Raw genomic sequence first — 16,798 nt, 5'->3', positions numbered from 1 at the left:
AATACTTAGTTTAGATGTCTATTTGTTAAGCCAGCTAACCGAAACTTATTGTTTATTCAGTGTACATGATCTGTGTACAGATTCCTTATTTTGTACATCCTGGCTTTGTTTTATTTGTTTTTATATGTTTTTCTATGATTTGTTCTGTTAAAAAACCAAATAAAAATGATGTTTGAAAAAAAAAAAAGAATCACCAAGTAGTGAGAGTAGTTGTGTCCAGCAAGTTTACACTCTTCACTTCTTAACTACAGCGTTGTCTTCAGATCTGTTCTAATTCCACTTAAAGGGAAGGTGCCATCCAAAAAAGTTTTTTTCAACAATTGAAAAAAATTAAAGTATTACTGTTTTAATTTTTTTTTAAAAAAATTATCATTTGTTTTTAAAACAAAATATGAAAAATAATTTTAAAAAGGTTTGATATTTTCCACTTTTAAACACTAGGGGGAGCAGGTGCAGAAATTTGCCAAGAAAACCTAGTATATTGTTAGTTTAGATTACAACTGTAGTAAATGTGGGCTGGACCTGCTCACATGGGTCTGACATCACTCTTCTCCTCCCCTTCTGGATGTTTGCAAAAGGATAAGGGAAGATGACGTTTAGGATCACAGTGCGGAGCCATTTTGTTGGTGATTGCAAAGAGATACTGACAAGTACAGTGTCACCGAGGATGGCCGGCATCACTGATTCTGTTAGTTAGTGCAGCTCGCTGTATCATTACCTGGGGTTAAATACGTGAAGTGCATCATGTGCTGCGATTATATACGTTTAGAGTAACACATGCTGGGATTAGGTACAGGGCTCAGTCTAGAGTATCACATGATGGGATTAGATATTGGGCTCATCGGAGTGTATCACACAGGATGGGATTAGATACACAATATTTAATGTATGTAATGTGTGACCCCGCTCTGTCCACTTCTATGCCAGCATGCCAGCAGTGGTGTAATGTGTGACCCCGCTCAGTCCACTACATTACTACTCCCATAGAAGTAGACAAAACGGGGTCACACATTACACCACTGCTCCCATAGAAGTGAACAGGGCGAGGTCACACATTACACTACTACTCCCATAGAAATGGACTGAGCGGGGTCACAAATTACACTACTGCTCCCATAGAAGTGGACAGAGCAGGGTCACACATTTCTAAGGGAGCAATAGTGTAATGTGTGACCATACTCCATCCACTTCTAGGGAAGCAGTGGTGTAATGTGTGATCCCGCTTCGTACACTACATTACTACTCCCATAGTGCACCATACAGTATAATGGCACCACACAGTGCTCCACAGTATAATGAGCCCGACATACTGCTCCACAGTTTAATGACCCCACATAGTGCTCAATACAGTATATTGGACCCCACATAGTGATCCACAGTATAATGGCCCCACATAGTCCTCCATACAGAATTATGAGCCCCACATAGTGCTCCACAGTATAATGGGACCCACATAGTCCTCCATACAAAATAGTGGGCCCCACATAGTCCTCCATACAGAATAGTGGGCCCCACATAGTCCTCCATACAGAATAGTGGGCCCCACATAGTCCTCCATACAGAATAATGGGCCCCACATAGTCCTCCATACAGAATAGTGGGCCCCACATAGTCCTCCATACAGAATAATGGGCCCCACATAGTCCTCCATACAGAATAATGGGCCCCACATAGTTCTCCATACAGAATAATGGGCCTCACATAGTCCTCCATACAGAATAATGAGCCCCACATAGTGCTCCACAGTATAATGGGCCTGACATAGTGCTCCACAGTATAATGGGCCCCACATAGTCCTCCATACAGAATTATGAGCCCCACATAGTGCTCCACAGTATAATGGGCCTGACATAGTGCTCCATAGTATAATGGGCCCCACATAGTCCTCCATACAGAATTATGAGCCCCACATAGTGCTCCACAGTATAATGGGCCTGACATAGTGCTTCACAGTACAATGGCCCCACATAGTACTTCACAGTATAATGGCACCACATAGTGCTCCACAGTATAATGGCACCACATAGTCCTCCATACAGTATAATGGCCCCACATAGTGCTCCACAGTATAATGGCACCACACAGTGCTCAATACAGTATAATGGCACCACACAGTGCTCAATACAGTATATTGGACCCAACATAGTGCTCCACAGTATAATGGGCCCCACATAGTGCTCCACAGTATAATGGGCCCCACATAGTGCTCCATAGTATAATGGGCCCCACATAGTCCTCCATACAGAATAATTAACCCCACATAGTCCTCCATACAGAATAATGGGCCCCACATAGTCCTCCATACAGAATAATGGGCCCCACATAGTCCTCCATACAGAATAATGTGCCCCACATAGTCCCCCATACAGAATAATGTACCCCACATAGTCCTCCATACAGAATAATGGACCCCACATAGTGCTCCAAAGTATAATGGGCCTGACACAGTGCTCCACAGTATAATGGCCCCACATAGTGCTCCACAGTATAATGGCCCCACATAGTGCTCCACAGTATAATGGGCCCCACATAGTGCTCCATAGTATAATGGGCCCCACATAGTCCTCCATACAGAATTATGAGGCCCACATAGTGCTCCACAGTATAATTGGCCTGACATAGTGCTTCACAGTACAATGGCCCCACATAGTACTTCACAGTATAATGGCACCACATAGTGCTCCACAGTATAATGGCACCACATAGTCCTCCATACAGTATAATGGCCCCACATAGTGCTCCACAGTATAATGGCACCACACAGTGCTCAATACAGTATAATGGCACCACACAGTGCTCAATACAGTATTTTGGACCCAACATAGTGCTCCACAGTATAATGGGCCCCACATAGTGCTCCACAGTATAATGGGCCCCACATAGTGCTCCATAGTATAATGGGCCCCACATAGTCCTCCATACAGAATAATTGACCCCACATAGTCCTCCATACAGAATAATGGGCCCCACATAGTCCTCCATACAGAATAATGGGCCCCACATAGTCCCCCATACAGAATAATGTACCCCACATAGTCCTCCATACAGAATAATGGACCCCACATAGTGCTCCAAAGTATAATGGGCCTGACATAGTGCTCCACAGTATAATGGCCCCACATAGTGCTCCACAGTATAATGGCCCCACATAGTGCTCCACAGTATAATGACACCACATAGTGCTCCACAGTATAATGGCCCCACATAGTGCTCCACAGTATAATGGCCCCACATAGTGCTCCACAGTATAATGACACCACATAGTGCTCCACAGTATAATGGCACCACATAGTGCTCCACAGTATATCAATAGTAGTATCAGCTGCTGGCCTGTGATTGACTTGCGGCTTCCCGTACGGCAATAGGTTTTAACTGAACGTGCATCTGAGGACACATGTTCAGTTACTGAACCGGCAGGATCCTGCCCCTGGGGCCTGGTGAACAGAGTGGGGCCCAGTCCAGGCCCCCTTCTGCTCACCGGGCCCCATACGGCAGTAATGCCCTGATGGCGGCCCTGCTTCACAGTATAATGGCCCCACATAGTCCTCCATACAGTATAATGGACCCCATATAGTGCTCAACAGTATAATGGCCCCCAAATAGTGCTCCATACAGTATAATGGGCCCCACATAGTCCTCCATACAGTATAATGGCCCCACATAGTCCTCCATACAGTATAATGGGTCCCACATAGTCCTCCATACAGTATAATGGCCCCCACATAGTGCTCCATAGTATAATGGGCCCCACATTTTGCTTCACAGTGTAACAGCCCCGCATAGTCCTCCATACAGTATAATGGCCCCCACATAGTGCTCCATACAGTATAATGGCCCCCACATAGTCCTCCATACAGTATAATGGCCCCCACATAGTCCTCCATACAGAATAATGGCCCCACATAGTCCTCCATACAGAATAATGGCCCCGCATAGTCCTCCATACAGTATAATGGCCCCCACATAGTGCTCCATACAGTATAATTGCCCCCACATAGTCCTCCATACAGTATAATGGACCCCACATAGTACTCGACAGTATAATCGGCCCCACATAGTGCTTCACAGTGTAACAGCCAAACAATGTCACCATTGCTATGTCAATTTACAGTGATATAGCAGAGCTGTGTCAGTGTTCTCAGCACTGCAAGTATGATGATTTCTCTGCTGTGCTCTGAACATTGTGATGAGCGGTGATCTCCAGCCTTGTATTGTACTAATGATGTCAGGCTGCAATCACCGCTCCCCGCTAATACTCACCTCATCCAGGACATTCTCTCTCAGCATCTCATGTCATCACTCCCAGCCCAGATGCTCCTGTCACCGCTCGGCTTGGTCTGAGCACTGAGCGGTGATAGGGGAAAGTGTAACCTGCTGCATACGCTGTGGGCTTCACAGAAATGGCGCCACTCTCCTTTCACAGCTGTGACCTGCAAAGCCCAGGGGGCGTGCCCAGGTCACGTCAGGAGGCAGCCACAATACAGGAGATGCGGACGGACAGTGACCACAGACTCCTATATACAGGGGCTGCCGTATTTGAGGTGTGTAACTATCGTTACATGCCAGCAAATGCAAATTGCAGTCACCAGTAGTTGAATAAAAAAATAATAAAGAAAAACTGTTAAAATAGTGAATTTAATTTTGTATTAAAAGTAATTGATTATATAATCAATAATTATTAATACAAAAATAACAATCGCAGCACCTTCCCTTTAAATGACTTATCCGGGACTTTTATATTTTTGACCTAAACTAATCATATAGGCGGGTCCCCGGCAGCTTCTCCACTTTGGCAGACGGTAACTGGCAAGTCTCTGCCTATACGCGCATTTATAAAAGTTTGTTTTAAAGTATGTTTTTCTCTGAAATGGCACAGCATTTCAGAGTTAAACATACATTGCTATTGCTGTATCAGCTGACAGGTTCCCTTTAAGGGGTTAAGAATTTACAGGTAGGTAGTTGCTAAATACATGCCTGTTTTGCCCGGTGTTGATCTCTGCTGGCACAGAGCGGTCACATATCGCTCCTACCGGTGATTCTGTCAGTGATACTGTGGCTTCCGTTGACATCACGTTCACAGAGCAGCTTCTTCTCTTTCACTCCGCTGTGTTGATGGGGCGTCACTGCTGATGTCATGCTGATTAAAAGTCGACTCCCCGCTGCCTAACTGCAGGGAAGATGGTTGTCAATCAGCATGACATTGACAATGACGCCCTGTCGACAGAGCAGACCATAATGGGAAGAACTGCTCTGTTAACGTGGAGAAGCAGAATCGCTGGCAGGAGCAATCTGTGACCGTTCTGAGCCAGCAGATATTGGCGCTGGGCAGAACAGGTAGGTAGGTAGAAACCACCTACCTATAAGTTTTTTTCACTTCCATTTTGATGACGCTTTGTTTGAGAATTCCAGTGCATGCTGGGATACTTAAACAAAGTGTCATCAGGGGTCAGAGGCTGCTGTCACTGCTGCAGCCTCTGCCCCCTCTCTGAAATGAAGCGTCATCAGTGACGCTCGTTTCAGGGACTGGGCTAGTCCCTGCACTGTCACTGTGCGATCTGCATAATGACAGTGCGCAGTCTGTTGCCGGCTCAGATCAGCAGTAACGAGCCAGCAACAGAGCACTGTCAGAATACCCGGTGCGCAGAGACCAGCGCCGCTCCCGCAAGTGATGTCACTGGTCACTGATGACGCTTTGTTTCATGGAGGGGAATGCAGCCTCTGCTTCCTGATGATGCTTCGTTTGAGTATCCCAGCATGCACTGGGATTCTAAAATGAAGCGTCATAAAAAAGGAAGTGAAAATCTAAAAAATAAAAGCAGTTAGCATATTAGCTAAACCATATTAGCAAAATAGTTTAGATTATGGCACTAAATAGATAGGGATTTAGGATGAAAATTACTTTGGACTTCGGACCAGTCCTTTAACTATTATTTGATAATCTGAATAGCTATTTTTTTCTGATTTATATTAGATCTGATGAGATGCACATAAGTAATAAATGTTTCTTTTCTACAACAGTAGAGAAATCCAGAGATACAAGCCTCCTCCTAGTGACTGTCCTTCCCATAGTTCTCTTCGTGATCATTCTGATGTTTTTCTCATTCTTATTCTGGAAAATGAAGCAAGGCAGCCGGAAGAAGGCCTTGCCAAGACTCCTTGCTATTGACTTTGGGCATGTCGACATTGTTAATGCATCCATAGTCGGTGACAGCACTTTAGGGGTGAGTCATTGGAAGGACGATGTAGATAAGTTGTGTAGAAGTATTTTTTTCTTCTGAATGGTGTTTTAATCATAGCTACTTAGAGCAGTGTATCCAATTCTTTATATTGAGCTGCAACCATAATATGGAAAAGTCCAGTCCTATCTGTTTTTATACAGAACTTCAACTAAAGATTTATTTTTATGTGCAACTTGATGTTCAGAATCAAAGAAAATTACGTCAGGCAGAAAATGTGAATATTGGTTCACTGATATGCAGCATCTGTGTCCGATGTTCTGTGCCCCTGATTTTATTAAATGTGTCCCCACACTATAATAGCTGTCAAGATCAGTCCTCCACTTTAGACAAGACATTTATGTTGAAACTAAGGGTATTTTCCCATGTTCCATATCAGATGGGGAATCTCTGCTGATCGAAAAATACATAGTTGCTGAAAAAATGCAGATTTTCCTGCATATTTCACTTTTAGCATTGCAAAAAAATGACATACTGTACATGATCATAATTGGAGAATGAATTGCAGGGCTGCAGATTTCAAATCCACAGCACAGGACGATTTACACTGCAGATAGAAGGGAGGGATAGCTAACACTAAAGAAGAGAGAGAGAGGATTCAAAGAGATCTAAAAAAACTACAACCCCTGGCAAAAATTATGGAATCACCGGGCTCGGAGGATGCTCATTCAGTTGTTTAATGTTGTTGAAAAAAAGCAGATCACAGACATGGCACAAAACTAAAGTCATTTCAAATGGCCATTTTATGGCTTTAAGAAACACTAAAAGAAATCAAGATAAAAAATGTGGTACTCGGTAAGGGTAATTTTTTTTCAGACCAAGCAGAGAGAAAAGATTATGGAATCACTCAATTCTGAGGAACAATTTATGAAATCATGAAAACAAACACACAAAAGAACACTCCAATGCATCACTAGTATTTTGTTGCACCACCTCTGGCTTTAATAACAGCTTGCTGTCTCTGAGGCATGGACTTAATGAGTGACAAACAGTACTCTTCATCAATCTGGCTCCAACTTTCTCTGATTGCTGTTGCCAGATCAGCTTTGCAGGTTGGAGCCTTGTCATGGACCATTTTCTTCAACTTCCACCAAAGATTTTCAATTGGATTGAGATCTGGACTATTTGCAGGCCATGACATTGACCTTATGTGTCTTCTTTCAAGGAATGTTTTACCAGTTTTTGCTCTATGGCAGGATGCATTATCGTCTTGAGAAATTATGTCATCATCCCCAAACATCCTTTCAATTGATGGGATAAGAAAACTGTCCAAAATATCAATGTAAACTTGAGCATTTATTGAAGATGTAATGACAGCCATCTCCCCAGTGCCTTTACCTGACATGCAGCCCATATCACCAATGACTGTGGAAATTTGCATGTTCTCTTCATGCAGTCATCTTTATAAATCTCATTGGAACGGCACCAAACAAAAGTTCCAGCATCATCACCTTGCCCAATGCAGATTCGCGATTCATCACTGAATATGACTTTCATCCAGTCATCCACATTCCACGATTGCTTTTCATTAGCCCATTGTAACCTTGTTTTTTTCTGTTTAGGTGTTAATGATGGCTTTTGTTTAGCTTTTCTGTATGTAAATCCCATTTCCTTTAGGCGGTTTCTTACAGTTCGGTCACAGACATTAACTCCAGTTTCCTCCCATTCATTCCTCATTTGTTTTGCTGTGCATTTCCTGTTTTGGAGACATATTGCTTTAAGTTTCCGGTTTTGACGCTTTGATGTGTTCCTTGGTCTACCAGTATGTTTGCCTTTAACAACCTTCGCATGTTGTTTGTATTCGGTCCAGATTTTAGACACAGCTGACTGTGAACAACCAACATCTTTTGCAACATTGCGTGATGATTTACCTTCTTTTAAGAGTTTGATAATCCTCTCCTTTGTTTCAATTGACATCTCTCGTGTAAGAGCCATGATTCATGTCAGTCCACTTGGTGCAACAGCTCTCCAAGGTGTGATCACTCCTTTTTAGACGCAGACTAACGAGCAGATCTAATTTGATGCAGGTGTTAGTTTTGGAAATGAAAATTTACAGGGTGATTCCATAATTTTTTCCTCTGAATTGAGTGATTCCATAATTTTTTCTCTCTGCTTGGTCTGAAAAAAATTATCCTTACTGAGTACCAATTTTTTTTATCTTGATTTCTTTTAGTGTTTCTTAAAGACATAAAGTTGCCATTTGAAATGACTTTAGTTTTGTGCCATGTCTGTGATCTGCTTTTTTTCAACAACATTAAACAACTGAATGAACATCCTCCGAGCCCAGTGATTCCATAATTTTTGCCAGGGGTTGTAGAACTGTGGGCTGCAAGTAATAGAATGGTTTTTAACAAGGAGAAATGCAAAGTCCTACATCTGGGAAAGAAAAATGAAAAAAACATTCTACACAATTGGAGAAATAGTGCTAAGCAACAGCACATGTGAAAGAGACTTGGGTAAACTAATAGATCACAGACTGCACATGAGTCAACAGTGTGATGCAGCAGCAAGAAAGGCAAACACAGTTCTGGGATGTATTAATAATAGAGTCTAGATCACGTGAAGTAATTATCCCCCTCTATTCCTCTTTGGTCAGACCTCATCTGGAATACTGTGTCCTGTTCTGGGCACCACATCTTAAAAAAGACGTGAAGAAACTGGAGCAAGTTCAAAGAAGAGGAACCAAAATGGTGACCGGTCTACAATGTCCAATGAGGAACGGTTAGAGGATCTGGGATTCTTTAGCTTGCAAAAGAGAAGACTGAGAGGAGACTTAATAGCTGTCTACAAATATCTTAAGGGCTGTCACACTGTAGAGGGATCAGCTTTATTCTCATTTGCACATGGAAACACGAGAAGCAATGAGATGAAACTGAATGGGAGAAGATACAGATTATATATTAGAAACAACTTTTAGACAGTGAGGGGGATCAATGAGTAGAACAAGCTGCCACGAGAGGGGGTGAGTTCTCCTTCAATGGAAGTCTTCAAACAGAGGCTGGACAGATATCTGTCTGAGATGGTTTAGTGAAACCTGCATTGAGCAGCGGGTTGGACACGATGACCCTGGAGGTCCCCTCCAACTCTAACATTCTATAATTCTATGATTCTATGATATTCTCTGTGGCTTGTGAATGAGATTTCTTGAAACTCATCATTATTTCTACTATTGTAACATGCAGTGAATTTTCAGCACAAAAATCCACAGCAGAAAATCCAATGCATATTTGCAACATGGAAACAAGCATTAATGGAAGGCGTTGGCCACTTTATCTTTATTTTAAATGTGTGGGGGCATGATTTGTGGCACTTACTCATATATATAGTAAGGATACTGTATGTTCACACGTTGCATTTTTGCTGTGTTATTTTAATGCAAATTAAAAGCTGCTTTTTATAGCACCAGCAAATGCTATAAGATTTCAGAAATCTCATGCACACTCTTGCTTTCTTCCTGATTGAATTGAAAAACTGCTGCTTTCTTAAAATCTGCAGCATATTACTTTTTTTTAGCATTTTTGCTGCTTTTTTTCACCATACTTTGCACTGAGAGAATGAGAAACACTGGAAAAAACGCAACGCTGTGTTTTTTCTGAATAAAACTTTATTAAACATGTACTGTAGACAAATGACACATAATCTGCAGCAAAAAGGCACCAAAAAATCAGCAAAAAGACACCAAAATCTTTTTTTTGTAAGCAGCTTCTTTAATGTCAAGAGAGCAGCCTAAGTCTTTCAGGTTCTACACCTGCACTTGTTAGTGCAACCTTCGTAACAAACTATCTTTTTTCCTGTTCCTGAAAGGGACTGTCAGCACAGAATGACTGCTCAAACCAAGTACAGGCGCTCGGTGCATCCTTGATGTGGCCAAACTTTTAAGCTCACCTTCCCACCTCCTTGTTTTCCCTCTATCTACACCCCCTCTAACTGCTGACAGCCTCATTCAGACATCAGTAATTTTTCATGTATGCAAAAAAGAGTCTGAGTGTCATCAGTGTTTTTCATCCAATTTTCATCTGTGTTTGGTCCATGTTTCATTGATGAAAAAATAAATAAATAAATTGCAAAGCTTCTCCTATCTATTGCACTGTTAATCACGGACAACACATAGATTACACACAGATGACACACGTGTGTTGTACGTGGTTTTATATAAGTGATTTTGATCCTTGACTCCGATCAAAAACTGACATATCTTTGTGATTTTTTTTTTTTTGCGGAGACACAGTCTGCAAATAAATCACAAGCAAGTGAGCAGTCCCATGGGTTATAGTGGGCACCAGTTCTATCCGTAAAAATCAAGAATAGAACACGTTCTTGATTCACAGATGTCTGAATTGTTGTTGTAAGATTTAGTTGAATATAAAGTCTATTGCATGTATATACAAGGTGGTATTTTCTTATTATAATGTATTGTGCATTTGAGATTTATAAATGACAAATGGGATTAAACCACTAACATATATGAAGAGAAAGAGTCAGTTTACCGGCAAGTAGTATTCGCTGTTGCATATATATCCCCAGCACGGAGGTGTCAGAGCAACATCTGAAACAATCTTCAAGAGAAAGGAAAAAGATCCAAGATCCGGTTAGAGAATCTGTACAATAAAAATACAAAATATTTATTTTATAGATTAAAATCTAATGCAATTTCAAGATGGGTCTCACGTAGGGAAGTTTGGGCTCATCGGGTTTGGCCGAACTCTAGTGCAAAGTTCGGTGCTGTTACCAGAACTTGACCCGAACTTGATCCCAAACCTGAACCCCATATAAGTCAATGGGGACCCGAACTTTGGTGCTGTAAAATGACTGTGAAATGGTCATAGTAGGGGCTAGAGGGTTGCAAAAGGAAGAAAAATGGGGGTAAAAGGAGGACAATTACCCTGCAAACAAATGTGGATAGGCAAATTACTTAAAATAACATAGAATAAAAAATAATCTTGAACAAGGAGGCGGAGGTCCAAATGGAAGAGTGGAGCAGTTCCTTGCGTACGTATTTTATTGTACTTGATAAATAAATTTATAAATGAAAAAAAAATGATGTGGGGTCCCTCCTATTTTTAATAACCAGCCAAGGGAATGCAGACAGCTGGGGCTGATATTAATAGGCTGGGAAGGTCCATGGATATTGTCTCCTTCCCAGACTAATTAGACCAGCCCTCAGAAATGGCGCATTCATTAGATGCACCAATTCTGGAGCTTAGCCTCGGCTCTTCCCGATTGCCCTAGTGAGGTGGTAATCGGGGTATTAGTTCAGGATATCTGATTCACAGATCAATCTCACCAATGCAAGTCTATGAGTCCATGAAAATCTCAGACAGGACGTGAATGCCATCCATGTGAAATCTGTGTGCTGTTTGTTTTTCACTAACTGCTTGATAGGAGAAGTTAGTTTCACTGATAAAACACTAATGGAAAAACTGAGCCACTGATCAAACACTGCAGAAAATCGGTCATTAAAGGGGTTTTCCGGTCTTAAACTACAAGTCTGCAGTCACTACAAGTGACTGCAGACTTGTGAATCCTCACATCACGTGCACTGCATATTGTGAGGATTCTCTGGTGTCGGCGCTGGGAAAGAAGGGGGCGTGACCACAAGTATGTGATTTGCATACAAGCAGTCATGTGCCGACAAGACTGTATCTGGCCTCACTTAATGCAAGTGTATTGAGCAAGGCCACAAACAGTCTAGTTGGAATGTGGCCAGAAGTATGCAAATCAAATACTTGTGGTCTCGCCCCCTCCACTCCTGGCGCCAGTGACGCGCCCCCTGGGCCAGTGCTGTTAGGGATACCTGGAACCGGATCAGATGGGGGTTGTAGTCTCCGAGTGGCTGTGACCCGGTCCGTGCCCAGGGTGTCAAGCTCAGTGTGTGGCAGTCCTTATGATGTTACTAGATGTTCTTTTGTGTCGACTACGCCACCCGTTGAATTGCGGTCAATACGGCCGCCGCTGCAGCAGGGTCCGCTGAGGCTGGTGATGTATGTGCAGCTCAGGTAGTATAACCCCCAACGGGAGGGGGATAGCCTCAGGGGGTCAGTTGCAGAGGATGGGGGTTGTGGTGGTGCAGCGGGGATGGAAATGAGACTCAGAGTCGGGCTGTGCAGTTCAGGGTTTGTTTACTTACTGCAGTTGTTCTGGTCACTCCGGCCTTAAGTGACCACCCGAGCCGTGCTGCGTCCACCAGGTCCTGGACTCGGCCAACCCCCAGGTGATTCTGGAGCGTGGTCCTGAGCTCCCTTTCTGTCCTGTCCTCTTCTCTGGCCTTCCCCACCAGGGATCCACCTATGTCCGGCTCCCTCGGGCCTCTTGGTGGTAAACCCTTGTCTCTGGGTTCCCTGACCCTATTCCTGGTCTGCCTTCCGGGTGGATTTAGTGGGTGATCGTGGCAGATCCTGCCCACGACCTCCGGTTCCTGGCTAAGGTGTGCTGTAGCCTCTGCCAGCTTGGGATCCGGTACCCTGTTGCCAACTCTTCACCCTCTGGTCTAATTTGGGCTCTTGGAGTTCCTTCTTTCTCCCCCTCTGGGTCTTTCTTTCTCCTCTCTCTCTCTCTCTTGGCCTTGGAGCTGCTCTTCTCCTCTGCTCTGCCAGACTGACCTCACCCTGCAAAAGACTGACCCTGATCTAAGATGGTTCCCACCTTATATACTCCCTCTATGTGTGAGCTCAGGTGACCAGCACCCAATGAGCTCCTAGCACTACCCAGACTGCTCCCCCTATCTGCCCCTACACTACTGGGATGTTCCACCCCCCTCCCACTCCAGCCAGGAACAGACACTGTCGTACCTGCACATTTCTCTAGTGGGAGTACCATCGGTCTGTTCCTCGGAAATGGGATGTGTGTAGTGCATGCAGCTAACTGAGCTCAGTTCCACACTCCATCCTTACCCGGGAGTGGAATATCACACCTCTGGGTTGAGGTGCAATACCCCTGTAGCAGCCGAATCCTCAGGGTGCTACATTCCCCCCTGGTAAATCACAGCACGTCCTCGGGCTGTAAGATATAAACATCCACAAACATACATTTTTTTTTCATAAAACATAAGCATATAAAACATCATATATTATCAGCATAAACTTTTCATATAAAACTTATCATAAATAACACTCTTGTTCCTCCGGCCACGGTGCAACTTGTGACCGGGTAAAGTGCGACAGTCTCTTGAAGAAACACGGTTTCCTATAAAACCGGTAGGGGGCGCTTTAGGAAGCGCAACTATATACAAGGGAATTATGGCCGCTCTCAGTCCTCGGCCAGGTATTAGGAACTAGGGACACACGGGGTTAACAGTTCACTCTTGGCTGGTCCCAATGGGGAACATATTTTAAATAAGTAACAGTTCTTGGTACCCCGACGGGCAACTTTATACAGTCTCTCTCTACCGTACTTCAACGACGGCGTCCTCCTGCTCCTTCTTTAGATTCTTCAGACCCGTCCGGGTCCTCTTGCTCCTCCTCACACCGCAGCTCCTCCTCCAGCGGGGGCGAGGTCCTCTTTACAGGCTTCGGAGCCGGAATCAGGGGCTCGTCTAGGGGTCTTGCTCTCTGGAGTTCCAGCTGAATGTACTCCTGGGGCCATATGAAGGGCTGCCCATCCGGGCACGCATGCTGGGCGAACAGGTCTTCACCCAGGTGTGGCACTCTAGATGTTGAGGGCGCGTTGATGGTAGCTGCGCCCGGGTCGACCAGGCCTTGCGACCAGGCTTGGGGCACCTTAAAGGCAAAGGGCACCGTAAGAACGGCGGCGCCCTGGGTTATTCGGCCCTGCGACCAGGCCCGTGGCTCCGCGGAGGTAGGGGGCGCTGTTGGTATTGCGGCGCCCGGGGGTACTAGGCCTTGCGACCAGGCCGGTGGTATTTCCTGCTTGGCCACGCTCGAGGTCGAGGCGTGTGACGTCACAGGGGTCGCGGCCGCGGTTTCCGGTTGAGGCCTAGTCGGCGGCGGTGACGATGCAACGACGGGCACGGCAGGGGGAATTTCGGGCTCTGCGACGGGGAGCTGGGGCAGGCACGCGGTTTCCCGGCTCGGGGTAGAGACGTCCCCTTTACCTGCCTCCGTCCGTTCAGCTCCCTTCTCGGCGCCGTCTCCTGCCTTCATTCCTCCTGCGCCATCCTCAGAGGCGGTCTGTCTCCTCGTCTCGGGTGGCGTGCTCCGCTGACGGGTTCCGGTCTGCTGGGCCATCTCTCGGCTCCACTCCGCCAACGTCTCTCGCTGCACCCGGGCCATCCTCCGTGCGAGGCCCTCCAACGCGGTCTGTGCACACTCCCGGTCTCGGGGGAGCTGTGCTAGGATCTCCAGCAGGCCTTCTGGAGTGGCGACCTGCAACAGGCTCCTGACCACTGGGTCGGTGCTGCCTGACTCTCCCTCCATCTCCGGGTAGGCTCTCTCTGGACTCTCTTCCAGACGTCTTGTCTCCGGGTGCGCTCTCTCCAGACTGCTCCAGGCGACACCCATCTTTGTTCTCTTCTTCTGTCTCCGCCCACATCGAGGGTGGTCCCGGGGCAACTTCAGTTCCAGGGGCAGTTCTCTTACGCTGATGGACACTTCCAGCATCACAGTCTCTGTTGGTGGGCGCGGTTTCCGCTTTTGGCGCCATTCTTCGACCTGGCCCACGATGGGAGGTGGCCTTTTGCCACCCTCTGGCACGCCCATAATGGCGTCCGCTCCCCCAAGGCGGGAAATCTTCGGAAATGGCGGGAATCGTCTCCCAGTGGCGGGAAACTCCATGGATGGTGGGAAAAAGCTGCAGATGGCGGGCAACCTACGGGAAACGACCTGTGATGGGGCCCGATGGCGGGGACCCTCCGGAACCGGCGGGAGACTTCTTTTTAAGGTAACGGTGAACTTTTCTTCAGGCACGCAGTACCCGGTTGTTGCGGGCACGTTATCCTGCCGACTACGCCAAAGTTGACGCGCCCCCTGGGCCAGTGCTGTTAGGGATACCCGGAACCGGATCAGATGGGGGTTGTAGTCTCCGAGTGGCTGTGACCCGGTCCGTGCCCAGGGTGTCAAGCTCAGTGTGTGGCAGTCCTTATGATGTTACTAGATGTTCTTTTGTGTCGACTACGCCACCCGTTGAATTGCGGTCAATACGGCCGCCGCTGCAGCAGGGTCCGCTGAGGCTGGTGATGTATGTGCAGCTCAGGTAGTATAACCCCCAACGGGAGGGGGATAGCCTCAGGGGGTCAGTTGCAGAGGATGGGGGTTGTGGTGGTGCAGCGGGGATGGAAATGAGACTCAGAGTCGGGCTGTGCAGTTCAGGGTTTGTTTACTTACTGCAGTTGTTCTGGTCACTCCGGCCTTAAGTGACCACCCGAGCCGTGCTGCGTCCACCAGGTCCTGGACTCGGCCAACCCCCAGGTGATTCTGGAGCGTGGTCCTGAGCTCCCTTTCTGTCCTGTCCTCTTCTCTGGCCTTCCCCACCAGGGATCCACCTATGTCCGGCTCCCTCGGGTCTCTTGGTGGTAAACCCTTGTCTCTGGGTTCCCTGACCCTATTCCTGGTCTGCCTTCCGGGTGGATTTAGTGGGTGATCGTGGCAGATCCTGCCCACGACCTCCGGTTCCTGGCTAAGGTGTGCTGTAGCCTCTGCCAGCTTGGGATCCGGTACCCTGTTGCCAACTCTTCACCCTCTGGTCTAATTTGGGCTCTTGGAGTTCCTTCTTTCTCCCCCTCTGGGTCTTTCTTTCTCCTCTCTCTCTCTCTCTTGGCCTTGGAGCTGCTCTTCTCCTCTGCTCTGCCAGACTGACCTCACTCTGCAAAAGACTGACCCTGATCTAAGATGGTTCCCACCTTATATACTCCCTCTATGTGTGAGCTCAGGTGACCAGCACCCAATGAGCTCCTAGCACTACCCAGACTGCTCCCCCTATCTGCCCCTACACTACTGGGATGTTTCACCCCCCTCCCACTCCAGCCAGGAACAGACACTGTCGTACCTGCACATTTCTCTAGTGGGAGTACCATCGGTCTGTTCCTCGGAAATGGGATGTGTGTAGTGCATGCAGCTAACTGAGCTCAGTTCCACACTCCATCCTTACCCGGGAGTGGAATATCACACCTCTGGGTTGAGGTGCAATACCCCTGTAGCAGCCGAATCCTCAGGGTGCTACATTAGCACCAGAGAGAATCCTCACAGCACGCAGTGCACGCATTGTGACGATTCACAAATCTGCAGCCACATACAGTGATTGCAGAATTGTAATTTAAGACTGGACAACCCCTTTAATGACATAAGCAAGAAAAAATGGATGCGTATAGGAGTCCTAATAGTAAAGAGAGGTTTTTACTTATTACCTCATACCACATATCTTAATGGCTTTCTTGATTCTCATTAATTCACTATGCGATGTATAACCAGATATGTCTTTATTTTTGCAGGATCTTTTAGACTGTACTACTGGTAGTGGCTCGGGGCTACCATTCCTGGTACAAAGAACTGTGGCTCGTCAGGTTACACTTGTGGAATGTGTAGGTAAGAGTCGACAATGATGTCTACTTTAAGGCTAAGTTCACACAATGAGTTTTTGGTGAATGTTTGATGTTGCGCCATTTCAGTGAG

The 16,798-nt window shown here is 46.1% G+C and overlaps 1 protein-coding gene across 1 annotated transcript in view; it reads left to right on the top strand.

Moving 5' to 3' along the window:
• Positions 1-16,798, top strand: part of ACVRL1 (activin A receptor like type 1) — a 126,276-nt gene that overhangs the window by 59,332 nt on the left and 50,146 nt on the right. The window contains exons 4-5 of the mRNA XM_073663826.1: positions 6,019-6,221; positions 16,618-16,711. Of these exons, the coding sequence (XP_073519927.1) occupies positions 6,019-6,221; positions 16,618-16,711 (297 nt within the window). The remainder of the gene's footprint in view (positions 1-6,018; positions 6,222-16,617; positions 16,712-16,798) is intronic.

Source organism: Phyllobates terribilis, unplaced genomic scaffold (genome assembly GCF_046119375.1).
Source record: "Phyllobates terribilis strain yellow unplaced genomic scaffold, ASM4611937v1 Scaffold_2__4_contigs__length_985480577, whole genome shotgun sequence".
In the NCBI taxonomy this organism is placed as follows: domain Eukaryota; kingdom Metazoa; phylum Chordata; class Amphibia; order Anura; family Dendrobatidae; genus Phyllobates; species Phyllobates terribilis.
The sequence above is the reverse complement of the archived record's forward strand: the minus strand, read 5'-3'. Positions and strand labels throughout refer to the sequence as shown.